Raw genomic sequence first — 22,506 nt, forward strand, 5'->3', positions numbered from 1 at the left:
CTGTGCAACTCCCACTGTGTACCTTATGGTTATAACAGTTGTAAAATATATATAAAAAAAAAAATATTTTGTAAAACTGTACGCGTGTTTTATACATTCTAATTTTCAAGAAAACCAAAAAAAATTCTAATGTGGCTGTATGATTTTGTAAAGATATTACTCAACTTATTTCTGTAATGATTTCATATCACATTAAATATTTTAGATATCTACCTCTTAGTAGGGAGGGCCACAATTGAGTCATCACTGTTTGTAAACAATATGTTTCTCAATTCTGACAAAATTTTGTTTATTGTAAAAAAAAAGCAAAAATAAACAATAATAAACAAAATTCTTTACTTAATAATCACGCATAATTGCTATACATGTAAATAAACATATTCTGTATATTAAAGTATTAGGATTTTTTTAATGTATAATATAATATAAGTTGGTTTTATTTTAAACGAGAGAGTTCCTAAATATTCATGTATTATTTGCACTATAAAAAATATTAAATAAATAACAAAAAAAAACTACAACTGTTATAAAAAATCGAACATTAAAAACTTGGTGGGGGATCTTAATGATCTGGGAGACTGCACCAGTGTGGAGAGACTTGGGAAATCCCAAAATGGCAAGCTGGTAAATGTGAACAGTGAATTCAGTTCAACACCTGAAGCCTCATAAAGCAGTTATGCCTTCTCCTAGATTGGATCATTTACCAATAATAAGTGAGTATTTTTTTAAAATAAAATAAAAATTTTAGCAGGTGAAAAAACTCTAATACTTTAAATTTAAATAGAGTTGCTTAGTAAAACAGTTTAGATCCTAAAACTAGAGTCTTTCGTGTGCATATTTTATTCTAGCTTTATTTCTTAACCTGCGCTTTAGATAGTTTTTTTTGAACACCTGTTCTTGCGCCCAATTGTCTGACTAATCGTCCAGAAAAGTGTACATAATTTAAAGTAATGCAATCGCCTATTTTGTTTTGGCGTGGCTTAACGTCTAACTTTAAAATTAGGTGTCGTGAATGGAAACAGAAGCTCATATTTTACCACTTAAATTGTTTCTAACAAATGAAAATATTTGTACATAATTGTATACTCTAAATGTTAACCCAATTTCTTAATTATCTGTCCTAACATAAAGTGTACAGTTTACAATAAATAAATAAATGTTCAATTTTGCATTTATATTACTAGAAATGTTAATATAATTGCTCTAAAGTAAGGGGGGGAAAAAAAGATATGTCAGTTTAGACAATTAATAAATTGTTAAGGCAAAACCTTCAAATTTAAATGGAAAACCCCAAAGATTTCAAGCACTTTAAACTAACAAGCCATACAATATTCTCACATAGTTTATTGTAAAATATTTATACCTACATATATTTTCAATTCTAAAATCTTTGTATGGAGATTTCACTAGTCAATTTTGTGTCTTCTATTTTCTTACTCTTACCAGTTATAAGAGGAAGTATATAGCATCCGTCGAGATTTAATCTGGAAATATGCTCTATGTGGGTCCTTTTCTTTTTTGTACTGGTCTCAGAGTATGTGTGGTTAGCAAAAATAAGAAAAAAAAAAATTAATAAACAAATTCTGTTTTAGAAAATATAATTATTATATTATTTAAAGTCTTTATTTATAAATGTTATATACATTAAACAAAAATACAATAACCAAAATAATACAATCATCTCTAAAAACATTAACCATGATCATAGACGGTCGGTGAAGTTTTAGAAAATAACAACACGCCAAATTAACAATCAAAAGGCCAGTTTTCTGAATTAATTTTCTAGTTTTTATTTTGATTTTTTGTTTTTTTGGTGGTGATTTTCTATTTTTAGAAATAGTTCCATTGATTTTCTTTAAATTTGGCAAAATAAGAGCATTTTTGCGAGTCCCATTAGGAAAGACTCCCTCCAAAATGCGTCATTTTATGGTATATATTCTCCTTTATATTACTTAAATGTACAGTCGAACCTCGCTTAACGAGCATAATTCGTTCCAGAACCTTACTCGTTAAGCGAAATACTCGTTAAGCGAAACAATTTTTTTCATTTAAATTAAAATAAAAGGGGATAATTGGTTCCATGCAAAAAAAATATTGATAAATTTTTTTTTTATAACATTTATTTCGAAAAAATTATATACATATGTACATATGATGTAATATAATATAAATTACATATATTAATTGAGATATATATGTACATTCATAATTAATCCTTTTTAATTATAAATTTGTCCAATGTTCCTTGTTTCTGCCGTCGCTTCAAAATGTCTTCAAAATGTGACACAGCATTATCATTAAATAAATTTATAGATCGCATAGCCACAGCCTTATTCGGGTGATAGTTTTCTACGTGTGTTGCAACAGTTTCCCATGCTTTCAACATTTCTCTTATTGCGCTGGAAGATTGTTGTTCCTCTGATATTTTCTCCTCTTTGTCTAATAAATTCTCTTCCACCAATTCTTGTTGTGAAATGTGTTGCAACTCAACAAGTTCCTCTGTGGATAGCTCTTGACTATGATCTGCTACAAGCTCATCAATATCATCTTTATCAACTGTCAATCCCATATCCGTGGCCAAAGATACAATTTCATTATCTAGAGATTCCACAGGTTCGGATTCAATCGCCTCAAAACCAGATTCGACGAGGATTTCAGGCCAGAGCTTCTTCCATGCAGAAATTAGAGTTTTTTTGGTAACCCCATCCCACGCCTTGTCGATTATCTTGAGGGATGTAACAATATGAAAGTGGTATTTCCAAAATTCTCGCAAAGTAAGGTTTGTCTCTTCAGTCACCTCAAAACAATGTTCGAAGAGACCTTTAGTGTACAGTTTCTTAAAGTTGGAAATTACTTGTTGATCCATAGGCTGAAGTAACGGTGTAGTATTAGGAGGCAGATATTGAATTTTGATAAATTGAAATTCGTCAAGAAGATCATTTTGTAGACTTGGAGGATGAGCGGAAGCATTGTCCAGTACAAGCAATCTAAGCCTTTCTTCTCTGCCCAGGTCAACTTCGTTACAATATTTAAACACAAATGTCACTATATGGACTTTCCCTATACACCACTCATTCGGTGAAGTTCGGTTTCGACTGTATCAGTGCATTAGATACGTGGAGAATATGAAACGCATATGCGTAAACAGGAATGACTAATCGAAGAATGCGCAGTTTTCGATGAGTCAGCGAAAACTGCGCAGTCAGCGAAATGTCATTAGAAAACTATCGTTATGCGAAACATCGCTCGCTATAAGAATCAATTTGTTTTACTCGTTATGCGAATTACTCGTTAAGCGAGGTGCTCGTTATGCGAGGTTCCACTGTATATCCTAAATTCCAAATTTGAAAAAAATAAATGGGTAACTGTATTTTTTCTTTTTATAATTTTTGGCGAATGCTTAATTTAATTATTGTGAATGTATGATATTTTATTTAAAACAAAATACCCCGTGGATCTTAGTGAAGAATGAGGGATAACTCTCTTCTAAAGTGTCGTTCCGGTAATCCGGTCTAAACTCATGTTTATTAACGTGTTTTGAGTGCGAAAAATCTAATAGTCAAAAAGAAGTGCGTTCATAAAAAGCTTTTAGTCAAACAAGAGGCCCACATTCATTCTGCTCAGATGCAAAGTACACTGGGCCACCTGAGTTGACTAATAACATATGTATCAAGAAACGGTGTCCTGTAAATAAAAGGCGGAAAGAAACACTGTTCGGAATGATCTTCTTTCCGGTCCAGATCATAATTCGCGGCCAGTTTCCGGTAGAATAGCTAGAAGGTAACTCCAAAATTGTGGTGATCACTGTTAGAGCCCAGTCTAGAAAATCTTAATTTAAAAAAAAAAACAATTCCTGCTACCTCTTCGTAGCACCATTAAAACCACAGAAATGAAGAAAAAGTCTGGGTTATAAAGAATCATATCTATTCTCACCATTGTGGGATTAATCGCAGCACTAAATGTTAAAACCTAGCACTAAATCGATGCTACTTTATTGCAAATTGAAAGTAATGACACACGCCGAAATACTTAACAGTTTCAAAACCAAAAACATTTCAAGAATGATGTTGAACAATTCTTACAACTGAAACTTAAATAAATAGATGTAGTATAAATATTTAAACTTTTAATAGGGTTTCCGTTTCCTACAACGAATCGTGAGGCCACATAAAGAGAAGGCAGTATTCGTGGTTGAGTAGAGGTTATCATCTCTGCTTGTCCTCCTGAAGAGTGGTTCCTTAAAAACAAAGTTTCCTTTTTGGAAGAAATTGAATTCGCCCACAGAATTAGTTTCGTACTTCTATTTATGCTTGAATTTATTCGAAAATAGATGAGTCAGAAAGTAAATTATATAAGAAATATTTTGAATTCTTGTTTGTAATTTGTTCACATCCCGAAGTTTAATTTTGTTTGACTTCCTTAAGAGATCCGAATGAACAAATCTGTTTGATCATATTTTTAGGTTCAGACTTAAGTAGTTTTAACAGTTTGCCTGACACAATTTATCAAACAATATGAACCTAAAACCATTGTAAAAATCTAAGCGCAATTGAGATGACAATATAACTTTGTATACCATGAAATTTCTCAAAAACTTCTTCATCCTGGAAGAAGCCCAGTAATTGATTGATGTACTCGCTTTACCCGTAAGTGGTAACTCCCTCGATGACAGAAACATAGCGGAAATTCTTTCACAGTCTGCGCTTGAGGTTATTTTGTCATTCAGCCTAAGCGAAATGAACTTAAAAAAAATTAAAAACGAACTAATTACAGATTAAAAATGAAAATTAAACCCAGCCCATGAACATGTTACATTTGTTCTATTGTATTTTAGCCCAATAATAATTTTGCTCGCTTTTAATTTTTTGTTTTTATCTTAAACTGATTAAATACAAGCTATTGCAACGCTGGGCTCATATTCAAGATAGTGACGCCGCGGGTGTATGGCGCTAATAACGAATATGTCATACGAGGGGGTACCCAAAAAAACCGGAATTATTTTTTAAAAGCTATTTATTTACAAATTTTTTACAGAACAACCTTATCCCCTTCAAAATACTCTCCATTACAACTAATAATTTGTCCCACCGGTGCTTCCACTGTTCTCAACATTTTTTGTAGTCATCTTTAGAAATGGCTGACAGCTCCTTCTTCGTTTTTTTCTTGACCTCTTCAATGTTGTCAAATCGGTGACCTTTCATGCCCTTTTTCATGCGTGGAAATAAGAAAAAGTCGCACGGAGCCAGGTCAGGCGAGTAAGGTGCGTGGGGCAGCGGAACCATGCCATTTTTAGCCAAAAACTGTGTAACAGAGATGGCTGTGTGTGCAGGTGCATTATCGTGGTGGAAGAACCAGTCTCCTGTTTGCCACAAATCGGGTCTTTTTTGGCGAACACTATTGCGCAATCTTTTCAAAACTTCCAAATACAAGGTTTGATTGACGGTCTGACCTGGGGGGACAAACTCTGAATGGACTACGCCTTTGGCATCAAAAAAGCAAATCAGCATTGTTTTGATGTTTGACTTGACTTGATGACATTTTTTTGGTCGGGGTGAAGATGACGTCTTCCATTGGCTCGACTGTTGCTTTGTTTCTGGGTCATAACCATAGCACCATGACTCATCACCAGTAATGAATGACCTTTGACAGAAAGTCTGGATCAGTTTCAAGCTGTTGTTTCAAAGCACGACATGTTTCAACTCGATGTTCTTTTTGATTGTCAGTCAGAACTCGAGGAACAAACTTGGCAGCAACCCTTTTCATCCCCAAATCTTCCGTTAAAATTCGCTGAACCGAGCTCCAAGATAACCCACTACTCTCTGACAGTTGATCAATTGTCTGTCGACGGTCTGTGAACACCAGCTCTCAATTTTTTCAACATTTTCGTCGATTCGGGCAGTTGATGGACGTCCAGAACGAGGTTTGTCATCAATCGACATGTCGCCATTTTTAAACCACTCGTATACTTGAGTTTTTCCCATAGCGTCATCTTTGTAAGCTGTTTTCAACATTAAAACACTTTCAGCAGCATTTTTGCCGAGTAGAAAACAAAATTTCAGAGCTGCACGTTGTTCACTTAAACTTGCCATCATAAAAAACGAAAAAAGAACAAAACAGCGCTGGTAAAAACAATCACTGCAGATGACCAGAACAAGCCAGGCAGACAACACAGGCAGGACTGAACTGGCAAGGAATTGCGCTATACACGTCTAGCGGCAGAAATGCGTACTACATAAGCTCCATGCGCGGCAACGCAATTCCGGTTATTTTTGGGTACCCCCTCGTATGATCTTCTGTCAAGGCGTCAGTAAACTTTAAAAAAATAAAATAATGACCCAAGTTTACGTATTAAGAAATAATTCAATCAAATTCAGAGAGGAAAACAATTAAATGAATAATCACGCTCCATACTGTCTAGTTTTCCTGCTACACATAGTGAAAGATCATCAAAGTCCACCTTGTAACAACCAATAACTTTAAAGCCGACGTTATTCTAAATTAATTTACAAAATTAAATGTAAATAAATGAAGGATACCGTTATACATACATTACAAGGACGCAAATCAATTTTTAGAACCACAAAGACCTGTTACGATTGTAAAGTATGATAAACTCGATATTATTATATGACGTCAGAGTGCCGGTAGTAATGAACTTTTGAATTAATAATAGGAGACTGGACAGTTTACTACGATAGAGCGTGCTTGTGGGTTACTATTGGGCCTCGTTCTTGAATGAATCAACATTAAACCTGTTTCACATTGTAGTGTATAATAGCTGTTCATTATTATAACCTATAATAGTGTAAACAGAGAGGAGGTTAACGACATTTCAATTTCCTAAAGAGATAAATATTATAACTTTTTTTCATTAAGATACTCAAAAAGTGGAAAATATCGAATGAAATCGGTGAAACTTGAACTTTAAAATAAGTCCGGAGAATTAGTGTTAACGCTTACAACAAGAAAAATCGGGTGAAACACAGATAATTTTCTCATAGTAAAAATTTTGCATTTTTTAAAATTTAAGGCCCGTCGTAATCTAAGGTAACTGGAGCGCAGAGCTTTTTTCAGTGCAAAACTGCCATTCCAGCCAATTCTCTCCGTACATTCAGCTCTGTTAATCACCAGAAAGTGTGAATTGTAAGAAGCTCCTTAGAAAGAGAAACTCTAAAGGCAGGCTGCCAGTTTCAGACTCGGGATATCCTAATGGGAATCCAGTGAGATGTTCCGGATTAGTATTTCAATTTGTCTATGAATTATGGTAGAATAGGGTGGTCAACCTCTGCGATCCAATAGCTTCTCTGAAGATAGACAACAAAAATCAATCAAACGGAAGAGAAAATCCAGAATCAGAACATTTAAAATGTTTCACCTCAGTAACCTCTTCTTGAATTCAATTTTAGATGAGCAGAATTTTGTAAGCAAGAAATCCGTAGCCCAGGAAACTAAAAAGAAATGGTACAAAATATTTTCAGAATCCTGTTATATGATCTTCTTAGATTTTGAGATTTTAGTAAAAAGTTTGTGACCGGCTAGTGGGCGGTATCGTTATGGGCGCCAGATAGCCGGAGCTATCAGTGAAGATAGCCCTAACCAGCCCCAAACAAAATATACCCTTAAGGGCGCCTCTGGTGGGATCGCTCAATCCGGAGAGGAGGAAGGGTTCGTTAGTCAATTACCCTAGGCGACAGGAAGCGAAATAAGAACCTCTCGTGTGCTATACTCGTACAAAAGAATAACTTTATTTAATAGAACAAACAACTTAAAATAATCGAAAATTTGAATAAACCAGACAGTTGTGAAATGAAAAGGTATACAACAAATTAATTATTTAAATAGCAATATTTAAATAATTAATTTGTTGTATACCTTTTCATTTCATAATAATATTTCATACTTTTAATAATTAATAATTAATAATTTTAATAATTAATACTTTTAATTTCATAATAATAAGTAAGAGAGAAAACTCTATATAAAATAGTAATAATAATAATAAGATACAAGTAGTAGGGAAGGGATTAGCTATGAGGTTAGCATACTGGACTCCCACGCGGAGGTCCCGGGTTCGAATCCAGCAGCTGACCCTTAGATTTTCTCTTCCTAGGAGCTTCTTACAGCTCTCTGTCCGGTGATGGACAGTGTTGTCTGTAACGAGAGAACACTGTCCGGAGGCCGGCAGTGCACTGGAAAAAGCTCCGGGCGCTAATAACCTCAGCTGTTGATGCGCAAAAAAAAAATAAATAAAAAAAATTAGATACAAGTTTGTAACTTATGGTAACGATACGTTAATCAAAGGCCGAGAGTACCACACGGAATGCATTTCTTATTTTTAAAAATGTTAGCGGTAAACAATAATATCGCTCTTGCAGTTCAAGGATCACTCCAAATTTATATTAATGCGGCAGCTTCTGCCATCTATGACCATTTTTCGGTTACAAGTTTAATTTTCACCTAACGTAGGCGGTATAGCAAACCATTCAGCGAAATGCCCTTTGGAATTACAGAATCTAACACCAAAAAACAGGGGAACAAAATTCTTCTTTTTCATATTTTAAGTTTCCTTAAAATGTGCATTTCTAGAAATCATAATCTGACGTTTTTATGGTATCTTTTAAGAGGGTTACAGAAAATAAACTATAAAAATGGCAATATCTTAGAACGCAGTAGGAATTATCGTAAAACTATCAATTGACAGTAAAAAAAAAAGTACTGTTAAAAAAAAAAACACCAAAATGACGAAAGGAACAAATGATTAACGTATGTAAATTGAAAATAAATTTCTATAAAGCAAACATTACGTCTGAATCCCAGGTTGACGCAGTTGTAGTTTATTATACAGTAAGTATAATGCAATAATCAGTAATGATGACGCCAAGCCATCTTTTTAAATGATTAACCATTTGTAATGTTTCCAACTTCTATTACATTCGGAAAAACCTTTAATGCAATGAGTATTTGTTAACATTACTTGGAAACCTTATCAAACTTTTTTGATTCCGTAAAATTTGTCGTTAAGACCAATAAAGTTGGGAAGCCCTTTTATTATTACATGGTTTATACGAGGTTATCAGTTTTAGATTTTTAATTTACTTTCGCTCAATCATACTTTACGTTTACTTTTTATAAGAGGAGATATTGCACTCGTGAAAATTTTTTTAAATTGAGTTTTCATGGCTAGATTTTGTTTAAGGTCTGCTGCGTACAAAAAAAATTAATATGTTAATTTGCGCCTTGTTTGTAAGAAAAGAGTCTTTAAAAAAGAAAAAAGAAAACGCAGACGGCCTAAATTTTGTATTGTTTTGTGACTAAATGCGCTTACACTTAATTACTCAGAATTTTTTTTGCAACTTCTTAAGGAACTACAAACCTAGGTATCTCTCTTGTTGCCTACTCAACGACGAACGTGGCATTCAATAAGTATTAAATGACCTATGAAGTATCCCTGAAATAAAAAATTTGTCAGATTTAGAAAAGAACTCAGATTTAGCTCTAAAATTCAAGTTAACGCTTAAAACATTTGTTAGAGATAATATGTAACTAGCTACTTCATTTATCTATTATTTGTCTTCTACAGAACTACTTATAATTCAAGCCAGGCTCTTCAGTTAAGTTATTTCTATGATACAATAAAATGTTCTAATTATAATGTGATTGCAATAATCTTAATCATTTGATCACTTAAATTACCTTTTCTTTATACAATTTATGCAATTAGATTTCATGCAACTTTGTATTTCGAATAAAAAAGATGGACGACTTCAATTTGTACGTGTTTGCTATAATTTAATATAAAATTTAGTATTCTCTTAGAAAAATGTTGAAACAAAAGTGATGGATAGATCTTTTATATGTTATGTCGCGATATCGATAAAACTCAGAAGTAATGATATCGAGGTGCGGTCTTAAATAAAATCAACTTTTTTGCTTTATACCAACGTTTCGGTAATTTTTACTACCTTCTTCAGGGTCTGTACAAAAAGAATATTACACTAATATAGATAAAATTGAAAACCAAAAAAATACTAAAATAAATAATTTTTCTACATTACCGAAACGTTGGTATAAAGCAAAAAAGTTGTTATTATTTAAGACCGCACCTCGATATTCACCAAAAAACTCAGAAGTAATGTTTAGAAAAATCTTCCAATGGACTGATACGAGGGTCGTTTGAAAAGTTCGTGCAAAGTCAGAGAGATAGCACTACTGGCGCGTATCGAGGTTATGTTTAGTTAGTAGCATCTCTTGGAAGAACACACACCAAGTTTCAGCCAGATCGGTCTATTTCTTTGTGTTTGGCATTCGTTTGAATCGAGGAAGTCGAGTGATTTTCAAAAAATGGACGAAAAAGAATTTCGTGTGTTGATTAAACACTACTTTATGAAAGGCAAAACGCCTCAGGAGACTAAAGAGAAGCTTGATAAACATTATGGTGACTCTGCACCTTCGATTAGAACAGTTTATAAGTGGTTTCAAAATTAATGGAAATAGGGTTCCAACTCGTTTCACATCCCCCCTATTCTCCAGACTTGGCTCCCTCGGACTACTATTTGTTCCCCAATATGAAGAAATGGCTGGCGGGAAAAAGATTTTATTCAAACGAGGAGGTGTATGCAGAAACGAATGGCTATTTTTCAGACTTGGACAAATCCTATTATTCGGAGGGGATCAACAAACTAGAGCAGCGTTGGACGAAGTGTATAAGCCTAAAAGGAGACTATGTTGAAAAATAAAAAAGGTTTACCCCCAAAAATTAAGTAGTTTTTATTTTTCCACGGACTTTTCAAATGACCGTCGTATACTGAAGGCTCACATTATTGGGTAGATATTTCATCATATAAATATTGTTTTGGTTTAAAACAGTAAAAGACACTGAAACGGCTCTGTAAAAAATGTTTAAAATAAGAGTATTAGATTTAAGAAAACTGATGAATCCATTTTAGAAAAATTTGTTAAAACCTTGAAATTTAATAATGAATTAATTTATTATTGGTTCTCATCGTTAAGTTCGATTTTCTGCTGAATTCAAGGTTTTTCCAAATACTTAACGAACATATATTCATTACCAAATCGAGAGTGATCCACCAAGGCAGGGTTTTATAGGATTCCTTAAATTTTCAGTTTTCATTTTAAAAAGAAGAAAAGAATCAAAACGGTTGCCTTAATCTAAATTGTCGGTAAATGAAGAAACTTTTTTTTGGGATTTAATTACCATCATGAAAACCATGAAAAAACATGAAAACTAAAACAAAAATTTGCTCAATTCCGGTCAAACGAATTTTCCAAACTTGGAATTTTAGCAACGATTAAATTCCTTCTAATATCATTATAACTGGTAAAACCGCTCAATACAAAGAATTGATTGCTTGGAGGAAAATCCAAAACCCACATCCTTGGATATTCCTAAATTCTATTAGCAAAGATAAAGGTTTTAAGCAATATTACTAGATCTATGTTAGAGTAGTTATTAAGAATTTGAAGAACTAGCTTAGGTTTGTTTTTAAAAACAAAAAAATGTTTGAATTTAAAGAACTGTATTGAAAATTCGCAAGGGCGGTGCTTTAGAGAAGATTTCCTTCTATAAACAAGAAATGTCTGATAAATAGAGAATTAGTGACAAGCAAAAGTTGCCGCTAAACTTTTCTTCTCCTTCTCACATTTGGACGCAATTCTTAGACCTTTAAACAATTGCACTGTATTCGTCTTCTAGCTTTGAAAATGCGGTTCTTAAGAAGAATAGAAGGTAGAGAAGTATAAGAGAGCCCAGATCCGTACATTAGAATAGGCCGTGCTCAAAAGCGAATCCCTTTTCGAGAGTAATAGTTGATATCCGGGCTATAGTCATACATTAGAGTGATTGGGAAACAACTTGGAAAATGAAGAATAATTTTGGAAGGATAAACTCCAAAAAAATTCTTAAACAGAAGCGTATCGAAGGCAAAACGCCAAAAAGAACAGTCGACAGAGCTATTGCTCCGTAACTTCTACACCGAATGACATGTTCTCGCGGTGAATGAGTAGGTGGCACAACTATTCCCGAAGGCTAAACGACCATCCTACCTCACACAATAGACCAAGGGGGCTCTACCATCGTCCCTGCTTTACCACAACCACCATGAAACCTTTCCAACCACAGTGAACCTGGAGACAGAACTCCAGCGGGCTGATTCACGATCCCATGGTATTATTTCATAGAGACTCTGTCTCCTATTTTTAGGCCTAGAATGGTCACTGGCCCAGCCATGCCCAGCTCATGACTTACCGGTTTCTCTACACCCTTCTGGTAGCTTGGGCTTACTACACCATTCCAGGTGAGACGGTTTTCCGTATACTTCCCCTTATTGGCAGGGGATACCGTGGGACTAATCTCACCTGGTCCCACACGGACACCGAATGACAAATGAGATATCGTCTAACTAAATAAGTTAAATGCTATACTCCAGGTAGTTCAAAAAAACTTTTCAGGAAGGTTGTTATCTTGGTATCAAAATAATATAAACTACATTGACTGACTTGTAGAATCACCAAATTCGAATGTTTTGAAAGTAAAGATAAAATTATTACTTAAATTGTAAAGAGAACGTAATATTCCTTTTATCAATAGTAAGAGACAATAACAATGCCATAATAATTTTAGAAAATTCCCTTCAGTTTATCCATAAAGATTAATTTTTTTAATTTTCATTCTAAATTTCCTGCAACTTGTCTTCAAGTTAATTTTTACTGCTTTATCTGTTCTATAGAGTTCACTAAGTACATAGTAGTTATGATAACAAATAACCTAAATGTTATAAAAGTTTTATAAAATCCTTTTTGAATAGATTGATTTTATTATCTTTTAATATAATAATAGAAAGATCTTTTCTTTGAGCACATACCTACTGACATGAATTGAATCACATTTGTTGAAGGTAAAAAAAACTAGGTTCACATTTACATCAATGTTAATAACGTTACCAATGAATTATTAATGATTAACCTTTTGAAATATGCATTACAGAGGGGAAATCCATAAAAAACAATTTCAATGGCAATTATAATTGTTGAAGAGGTTAATATTTTTTAAAAATTTAAAAATATTTTTGAGAGTCTTTTTGTTTTGCTTCTCTCTTTTTAAAAGATTAAATTCTTTTATTCAATTTCTTTAATAATTATTAATTTCTTAATTCAGCAAAAGTATCAATAAATCCCTTTAATAACACTAAAAAAAAAAAACAATTTTAAACGCAACAATCTGACAGTAATTTCAGAAAATGAGCCCATAAACAGTAGTAGTTGAAGAGTCAAGGTAAAAAAAAAATAACGCTGTAATTACTTTTGGAATTTCCAAATTATTTCTCTTTTATTTGTTGATCGTATTTATTTCTAGTCTTACTAGCCAATTCATTGTTATATTAATTATTTTATTGTACTCTTATTTCCTTATATGATTAGTTTTTCTTTTTTAAGTTTAGTTTCCCTTCAATAAATATTAGAAGAGCAGGAACTCCAGTTTCAAGTAAAAGCGAAGAAGTTGCTAGTTAATAATTTTGCTAATAAAGAAGTTTGACAGAACTGAGGAAAAATAATCCTTAAAAGTGCTGTCTGTAAGGAGAGAACTACCAAAACCGTACGGGCGCCAAAATACTTGTATATGGACTTGCCTTAAGTTTAAAAAAATGCTAATAAAAAGTAAAAAGTAATCAAGATTATTCAATCTACAAACTGATGAATTAAGTAAATTTACGAGGGTCGTTTGAAAAGTCCGTGCAAAGTCAGAGAGATAGCACTACTGGCGCGTATCGAGGTTATGTTTAGTTAGTAGCATCTCTTGGAAGAACACACACCAAGTTTCAGCCAGATCGGTCTATTTCTTTGTGTTTGGCATTCGTTTGAATCGAGGAAGTCGAGTGATTTTCAAAAAATGGACGAAAAAGAATTTCGTGTGTTGATTAAACACTACTTTATGAAAGGCAAAACGCCTCAGGAGACTAAAGAGAAGCTTGATAAACATTATGGTGACTCTGCACCTTCGATTAGAACAGTTTATAAGTGGTTTCAAAATTTTCGGAGTGGCCATATGGGGCCACAAGTGACGCTGAACGTTCTGGACGCCCTGTTGAGGTTACTACTCCAGAAATCATTGATAAAATCCATGATATGGTGATGGATGACAGAAGAGTGAAGGTGCGTGAGATTACTAGTGCTGTGGGCATCTCGAATGAACGGGTACATAATATTTTACATCAACATTTGGACATGACAAAGCTATCCGCAAGATGGGTGCCGCGATTGCTCACGCTTGACCAAAAACGAAATCGTTTGAAGTGTTGCAAGGACGACGGTTTGCAGCTGTTCCAGAAGAATCCGCAGGACTTTAAGCGTCGTTTCGTCACTGTGGATGAAACATGGATACATCACTACACTCCTGAGACCAAAGAACAATCTAAACAATGGGTAACCAAGGGGGAATCTGCGCCAAAAAAGGCGAAGACCGTTCCTTCGGCCGGAAAGATTATGGCGACTGTCTTTTGGGATTCGCAAGGAATAATCCTCATCGACTATCTGGAAAAGGGTAAAACTATTACAGGTGCATATTATTCATCGTTATTGGACCGTTTGAAAACCGAGCTGCAAGAAAAACGCCCACGATTGGCCCACAAAAAAGTCCTTTTCCTTCATGACAACGCACCAGCTCACACCTCAGCAGTTGTGGTCGCAAAATTAATGGAAATAGGGTTCCAACTCGTTTCACATCCTTCCTATTCTCCAGACTTGGCTCCCTCGGACTACTATTTGTTCCCCAATATGAAGAAATGGCTGGCGGGAAAATGTTTTTATTCAAACGAGGAGGTGATTGCAGAAACGAATGGCTATTTTTCAGACTTGGACAAATCCTATTATTCGGAAGGGATCAACAAACTAGAGCAGCGTTGGTCGAAGTGTATAAGTCTAAAAGGAGATTATGTTGAAAAATAAAAAAGGTTTACCCCAAAAAATTAAGTAGTTTTTATTTTTGCACGGACTTTTCAAACGACCCTCGTACTGAAGTGAAAAACAGCAAGTTGTCTTTTAAAAAAACTGGCCATCAACAGTTAAAAGGGTTTATACGATACGTATCATAGCATTCGTTTATTATCATTACAATAATCCATTTTGTTTAAATTAGTAATTTATAATCTGAATATAAATGTATACAATAAGTAAATTTGAGTGAAGATGTAAATGGTGCGTCAAGAGCAGAAGGAGAGAAACTACCCAGCATTCTCTACAGGAAATCGACGATGTTGATCTTTAGGAGAGAAACTACCCAGCATTTTCTACAGGAAATCGACGATGTTGATCTTTAGGAGAAAAACTACCCAGAATTCTCTACTGGAAATCGACGATGTTGATCTTTAGTTTGAGTTGGCGTGAAGAATTTTTTAATAATCAAATTAGCGATAAAAGTCTTTTTTATAATAAGACCAATCTAACAAAGCCAAAAACCCCTGTTGTTTAGACAAAACGTACTACTGAACGTTGCTAATTTTCAAGGATACGGCCGTGCTTTCAGCTAATTGATTTTTATAATCAATCATACTGATTTTTTTTTTTTTTTAAATCTTAATGTCAAATTACAGGTGAATATTTACATTTTTGTTCGCATCCGGTAAAAACTATATTTTGAAAATTGGTTACATCCTCAATTCCAACATTTACCTCACTATTTCTATTTCTTCATAATGCTAATTTTATATCTTCCATTATTTTAAATTTATTCAAACAATCAATTTATTCATTTCATTCAGTTTTCCTTTTAATTTAAACAATGGCGTGGAATGTGTAGGCAGATTTTAAGATCTTACAGGATTTACTAAATATTTGAATTGGTTAATCTCTAGTTTCAATGTCCATTAAGTTTACAAAACTTGGTTTGGTCTGCAGGTTTTATTTTAATCCATTTTTAAGTGTAGCACCATTACAGGAAATATGATTGGTAACTGGCCTAAACTACCTGTTCAGTGTATTTTCTCACCTAAATGTCACTGACCGTTATTATGAAAAGAAATATACCAAGTATTAAGTACCCAAAGAAATTTTCTAACTACTTTCTCCAGGTAGGTACTTACAGAATTATTGTTGCGAAATAAGATGTACTCAATTTATGAAACTACATTTTATCGTAAAATAAGTTTTACTATAAATTACTTTAGAAATTGAACTCTTTATTTTTATCCAACTTCATCATTTCTTGACCTCAATCAGCAGATACATTTGCAGATAACTCAAACTTTTGTCGCCAATATAATAAACAATCACATTTCTGTCTAAACACGGAATTTGCTGCTTCATTTTACTTCATTTTGCTGCTTCAAAAAAAGAAGAAGAATGCCCTAATTTTTATTTTTTTATTTTTATGATTGGTATCGTTATGGCACTATTTTTTACTTAGAACTGAAATACATTAACTAAAATAGCGATTTACTTCTATTTCTTCACTTAACTGCCTAAAACATTTGTTTAATGTATTTTCTCTGGAAATTTGATACATTGATTTTAATTGTAAGAAACTGAAATTTAGTTCAATATACGATAAAGTCAAATATTTCAAGTAGGAAGAGAATAAAGTGCTATATTGTAATCTAAATCAATTTTAATAGATCATGTACTTATTATTCATTAATTAAGTGAAAAAAAGGTTTAATTATTCTAAAGTATACAATGTAATCAATTTGGTTTTTCACCAAACAGCCAATCAATTTAGGAAGATACAGTTTAATTATTTTACATTTGTTATACTTGGGGAATTTCCTGAATTGACACTTTCACAATATTAATTACAAAGTTACAGTACGAAATATTGGAAAAACCAACATAAAAATTTACTATATTGCCTTAACCTATTTTTCATTCGTACTACATTTTCAACAAAAGATAAACACTAATGAATACAAAAAAAAAAAAAGTGTTTAAAAAACCAATAAAAGAGATAATATATTTTTTTTAACACACATAAACAGAACGTAAATTTATAAACTGTCTGTAAATATAATTTTAGTATGTAAATACATAAACAGTCTGCGAGAATTCAAACAAAAACAGAATGAAAACGAAAGTAACGAACAGCAAGTTGAAAGTGTTCGCTTACGTCAGCCTTGTCCTGCTTAGATAAACAATAATTATGCTTATATTATTGTGGAATGAATCTTTTCTGGTTAAATTTCTAGGTTGACATTCTTGAAGTTTATAATTAAATCATTACACATTACTATTGTCGACTTTTTTTTTCTTTTTTACTTGACCTTAAGTGGAAGTACTTAAAATTCTGGAATTTGCGGTTTTACATTTAACAATGTACAATGCGGAATGAAAATATATTAGTTCCCTCGTTTTGTAGGTTGTTTACATCGTGTTTCTATGTGTGTTCTTACTTTTACTCTTGTGCAGATTTTTCATTTTGATTTTTTAATAGAAAAAAAAATTCCAGCCGTATACTGAGTAATAATAATAAATAATAATAATAATAATGTGTGTTTATTATATTAAATAACGATAAAAAATAATGAATAGAAAACTAAGAAAAAACAACACATTATGTCATTATGTCCGTCTGCAGAGGTTGACCTCACTTACAAAAATTATACAATAATACAAGTATTTTTCAACAAATTCATCCGCAAAATTTAATTAAAAACCTTCTCATAAACACAGTAAATTTAAAAATTGTAATTAGATATCAAAAAATGTCTGTAATTAGTAGCCTCCAAGTGGTTACCAATAAAGGCGCTTAAAACTATTATTCTGCCCATTCAGGTAACTAAATTATTTCTGATTTTTTTTGCGTTTTTTTTATTGAACCACCGGATTCTAAATTCTTTAAGAACTAGAACATTCAGCTACATAATGAAATAAATCTTAAACTACATTGAGATTACACATTGAACAGAGGTGACTCTCGCTTATACGACCCACTCTATATTTTAAATTTATTAGCTGCCCCCCTCAATTTTATTATAGTTTACATAAAGTGCATCTTGTTTACATCTTTAATCCGAATACTGAGTACAAAATCTTCTTTTTAGAAATTAGTCTACTGTATGTGTTTACAGTTGGTCAACAACTTAAACGGAAAACAGTAGTAATTTATTTTAATTTTATTTTAGTAAATTTATTTTAGTTTTATGTGCCGCCATTAAGGAACCAATCATTATGTTTTCGGTCAAAATCGATCCACTTAAGAAGTATAACCTCTGTTAAATGAACTTTTCCCTCTTAGTAACATTTCTTTGACAATTTTCTATTAAATTCACTTTTACACATTCTAAAAACTGCCCTGCTCCATTTTTTTTTTTTTTAATGTTTTACAGGAATAATTAATTTTTAGAGGAAATGTGAAGCCACACTAAATTGTCATTAAAAAAAAGAGTTCGGTTTTAAAAAGAGCGTAGAAATAACAGAATTGTTGCTAAAATTTCGAATTTGAAGCAAATATTTTGAACGGAAGTACGACCTTACTTAACCATATTCCAGTTTATATTATTATATAAAAATGTTAATGATATGTGAGCAATTTTCTTTCCAAAATTTAAAGACCGAAGAAGTAGTATTTTTGTGTAAATTTAAGAAAATAAATTCCCAACTGTAAAAAAATACATTTCTGCTAAACCGCAATTTTTTTAATGTTAGATATTACCAATTAGATAATTATTGGTTTAGAGAAAAGTTAATGTGACAGTTCTTTGAGAATCTCTCAAACATCTATTTTGCTTCGGAAAGTTTAAGGTACGATTGATTTTATCCATTTGGCTTGTTTTCTTGCAATCATTAATAGTAAATTAGTGGTTTTAACCATATTCTCATGAATGATAGTTTTTTTTTTTTTGGATTAGTTGTTTAGGACAAACATTGTAGCCCAATTCAGAGTTGCATTTCCTATTGTCTTGAGTCTAAAGACTTGAACTCAACCGAAGAAACAAATTACTGCCACGACTAACTGGCAGACAATCTAAACTACCACTGGAACATAAAACGACTAATATCCAACAGCGTACCTAAACCGATCTAGACTTACGAACTAGAGTTGTGGGGCACAATCAAACTTTCCAATTTACAAAAGTTACAGTCCTTCCAATTAAAAATACACCGTCAGATTACTAATTCTCCATTTTGTCTCTAACACCACCCTCTGTAACGACCTCAAAATCTTATTCGTAACTGACGAATCTAAATCTAAATACAAAAAATTATTTGACTCTCTTCCATTCTGTACAGATCCTCTTGTTCGAAATCTTGCCTGAATGTAAGAAACTCCAGCGAGAGTGTTGCTGGTGGGTAGCTTCTCTCCTCAAGCTGATCCAGTCACGAAGTCTTCTTTTATCATAAATCACTGATTACATTTGATTCTTTTTGTAGATTGTGAATAACAAATAAATTAAATTCACTGATTACATTTGATTCTTTTTGTAGATTGTGAATAACAAATAAATTAAATTCACTGATTACATTTGATTCTTTTTGTAGATTGTGAATTAACAAATTAATTTAAAAAAAAAAATTGTGGACGTAGTTTAAGTTTATCTTTAAGAAATTTTATGCTTGGCTTCTTGGCGACGAACAGTAAACATAAAAACTATTCGTTGTGCTTTTCCAAACGATAAATTACAGAAGTAAAAATGTCAGTTTATTACATGTTACACAAAATATTCAGCTAGCGCCCATCCTTGTTCTCTCTCCTTTATTAAATCTTTTTAATATTAATTACATCTTTTAAACATCTTTAGAACAGGAAATCCTCTTAAACAATGAGTGGAATTTCCTCTGCCAGACTATTATATCAGACTATAAAAGGAGTAGGAGATATGTTTCCGAAATATTTAAATAAAAGTAAGGATAGTTCCATAACAATTAATATCAAGTCAAGTTTACTGGAACTTATCTTTTTTAAATTCTGTTCTCACACTTGTACTACAAACATAGTGACCTTCTAAAAACTGTTTTTAACGTTCTTAAAGGATCTGAAGCATGAAGTAAACATTCATTTTCGAAATAGTTCCTTTCTCGAGCAATAAGAGAAAATAATATCAAAAAAGAAGAGAACTCTTGATGTAATCCATTTGGACACCTTCAAGTCTCTTGACTCAAAGAATTCTGTCATTCAAACAAAGATAAAATTCCTTGAAGTAATTTTGCTAATTACAATTGTAATTGCGACTAGAGAAAATTTGTAGAGTATTACTAATCAGAGAAAGAATGCAGTTTCTTATTTTAGAAGGGTCGTTTGAAAAGTCCGTGCAAAGTCAGAGAGATAGCACTACTGGCGCGTATCGAGGTTATGTTTAGTTAGTAGCATCTCTTGGAAGAACACACACCAAGTTTCAGCCAGATCGGTCTATTTCTTTGTGTTTGGCATTCGTTTGAATCGAGGAAGTCGAGTGATTTTCAAAAAATGGACGAAAAAGAATTTCGTGTGTTGATTAAACACTACTTTATGAAAGGCTTGATAAACATTATGGTGACTCTGCACCTTCGATTAGAACAGTTTATAAGTGGTTTCAAAATTTTCGGAGTGGCCATATGGGCACAAGTGACACTGAACGTTCTGGACGCCCTGTTGAGGTTACTACTCCAGAAATCATTGATAAAATCCATGATATGGTGATGGATGACAGAAGAGTGAAGGTGCGTGAGATTGCTAGTGCTGTGGGTATCTCGAATGAACGGGTACATAATATTTTGCATCAACATTTGGACATGACAAAGCTATCCGCAAGATGGGTGCCGCGATTGCTCACGCTTGACCAAAAACGAAATCGTTTGAAGTGTTGCAAGGACGACGGTTTGCAGCTGTTCCAGAAGAATCCGCAGGACTTTAAGCGTCGTTTCGTCACTGTGGATGAAACATGGATACATCACTACACTCCTGAGATCAAGGGGGAATCTGCGCCAAAAAAGGCGAAGACCGTTCCTTCGGCCGGAAAGATTATGGCGTCTGTCTTTTGGGATTCGCAAGGAATAATCCTCATCGACTATCTGGAAAAGGGTAAAACTATTACAGGTGCATATTATTCATCGTTATTGGACCGTTTGAAAACCGAGCTGCAAGAAAAACGCCCACGATTGGCCCACAAAAAAGTCCTTTTCCATCACGACAACGCACCAGCTCACACCTCAGCAGTTGTAATTCCAAAATTAATGGAAATAGGGTTCCAACTCGTTTCACATCCCCCCTATTCTCCAGACTTGGCTCCCTCGGACTACTATTTGTTCCCCAATATGAAGAAATGTCTGGTGGGAAAAAGATTTTATTCAATCGAGGAGGTTATTGCAGAAACGAATGGCTATTTTTCAGACTTGGACAAATCCTATTATTCGGAAGGGATCAACAAACTAAAGCAGCGTTGGACGAAGTGTATAAGCCTAAAAGGAGACTATGTTGAAAAATAAAAAAGGTTTACCCCAAAAAATTAAGTAGTTTTTATATTTGCACGGACTTTTCATACGACCCTCGTATTAACCTCTTTATTGATTTACAATCAACAATTAAACATACGTAATAACTAAATTGAAGGTAAAAAGAAGTAATAGGGATAATTTGAAGAAATAATAAACAAATTACTTTATATACATAATTAAGGATCGTCAACTATTGTAATTGACACCCGCAGCTTTTTCAATACTTTGCAGATCTTCAGTTCTCTTTGCAGTCCCAAGACTTATCTTTGAGTTGTAGGGTTTCTAGGACAACATACATTTGACATGCACCTTTAATATTCTTAAGAAACATTGATTTATTATTGCATCATTTCGAAATATTTTATGTTTTTCAACATAAATGCCCAATTATCTTGATAATATTCTTCTGGATAATTTAATATTTCTCCTTTAGGTTTTCCATAATATAAATCTGTTACATCAGTCCATAAGAATTTACTCTCCGCAAAGATAATGGCGCCTTGAGGTCAGTCTTATCTTTTGTGATTAAAAAAAAAAAGCGACGCCTTTAGATTAATTTTTTGCTTTAGTTTTTTTTTTTTTCTAATTTAACTAGTATCATATTTTAGAAAAACCAATTCCTTAATGAATTTGTAATAATCGGTCCACCATTTTGGCGCCTTTAGGTCCATCAAGGACTATTCGATAACGTATCTCATGTTATATGTTATCCGAATCAAATTGAGCACTGTCTTTGTTTCAGAATTAAAATTATTACTTTAATAATATTGGTTACCTTACAGCTAAATTCAAATCCATTTAATGTTCGTTAAGTTCTCGGTGCAATTTGTCCGTATTCTTTTCACCAAGTTGTAGGAGCGTTGGAAGTTGATTTTTGAAAATCATAGATCGTCATTTGACGACAACGTCAAGGATTAAATAAAAGACGTTAAAGATATTCTCTGACATTGACACTATAGTGGTCCTATATTCCTACATATCTACACTAGTGAATTTATATTAGCTTTTAGCGATCGTAATAAATATTATATTAAGGATTCAAAATGGTGAGGAATCGGTCCAGAAAACAAAAACCTTAAGCCACGCCCC

General features: G+C 33.0%; 1 protein-coding gene across 1 annotated transcript in view; it reads left to right on the top strand.

Moving 5' to 3' along the window:
* Positions 1-502: 502 nt before the first annotated feature.
* cact (NF-kappa-B inhibitor cactus) overlaps positions 503-22,506 on the top strand; it is a 33,734-nt gene continuing 11,730 nt past the window's right edge. The window contains exon 1 of the mRNA XM_074133870.1: positions 503-713. Coding sequence (XP_073989971.1) covers positions 677-713 — 37 coding nt within the window. The 5' untranslated portion in view covers positions 503-676. The remainder of the gene's footprint in view (positions 714-22,506) is intronic.

This window comes from Rhodnius prolixus, unplaced genomic scaffold (genome assembly GCF_049639745.1).
Source record: "Rhodnius prolixus isolate KJV_2025 unplaced genomic scaffold, Rpr scaffold_10, whole genome shotgun sequence".
Taxonomy (NCBI): domain Eukaryota; kingdom Metazoa; phylum Arthropoda; class Insecta; order Hemiptera; family Reduviidae; genus Rhodnius; species Rhodnius prolixus.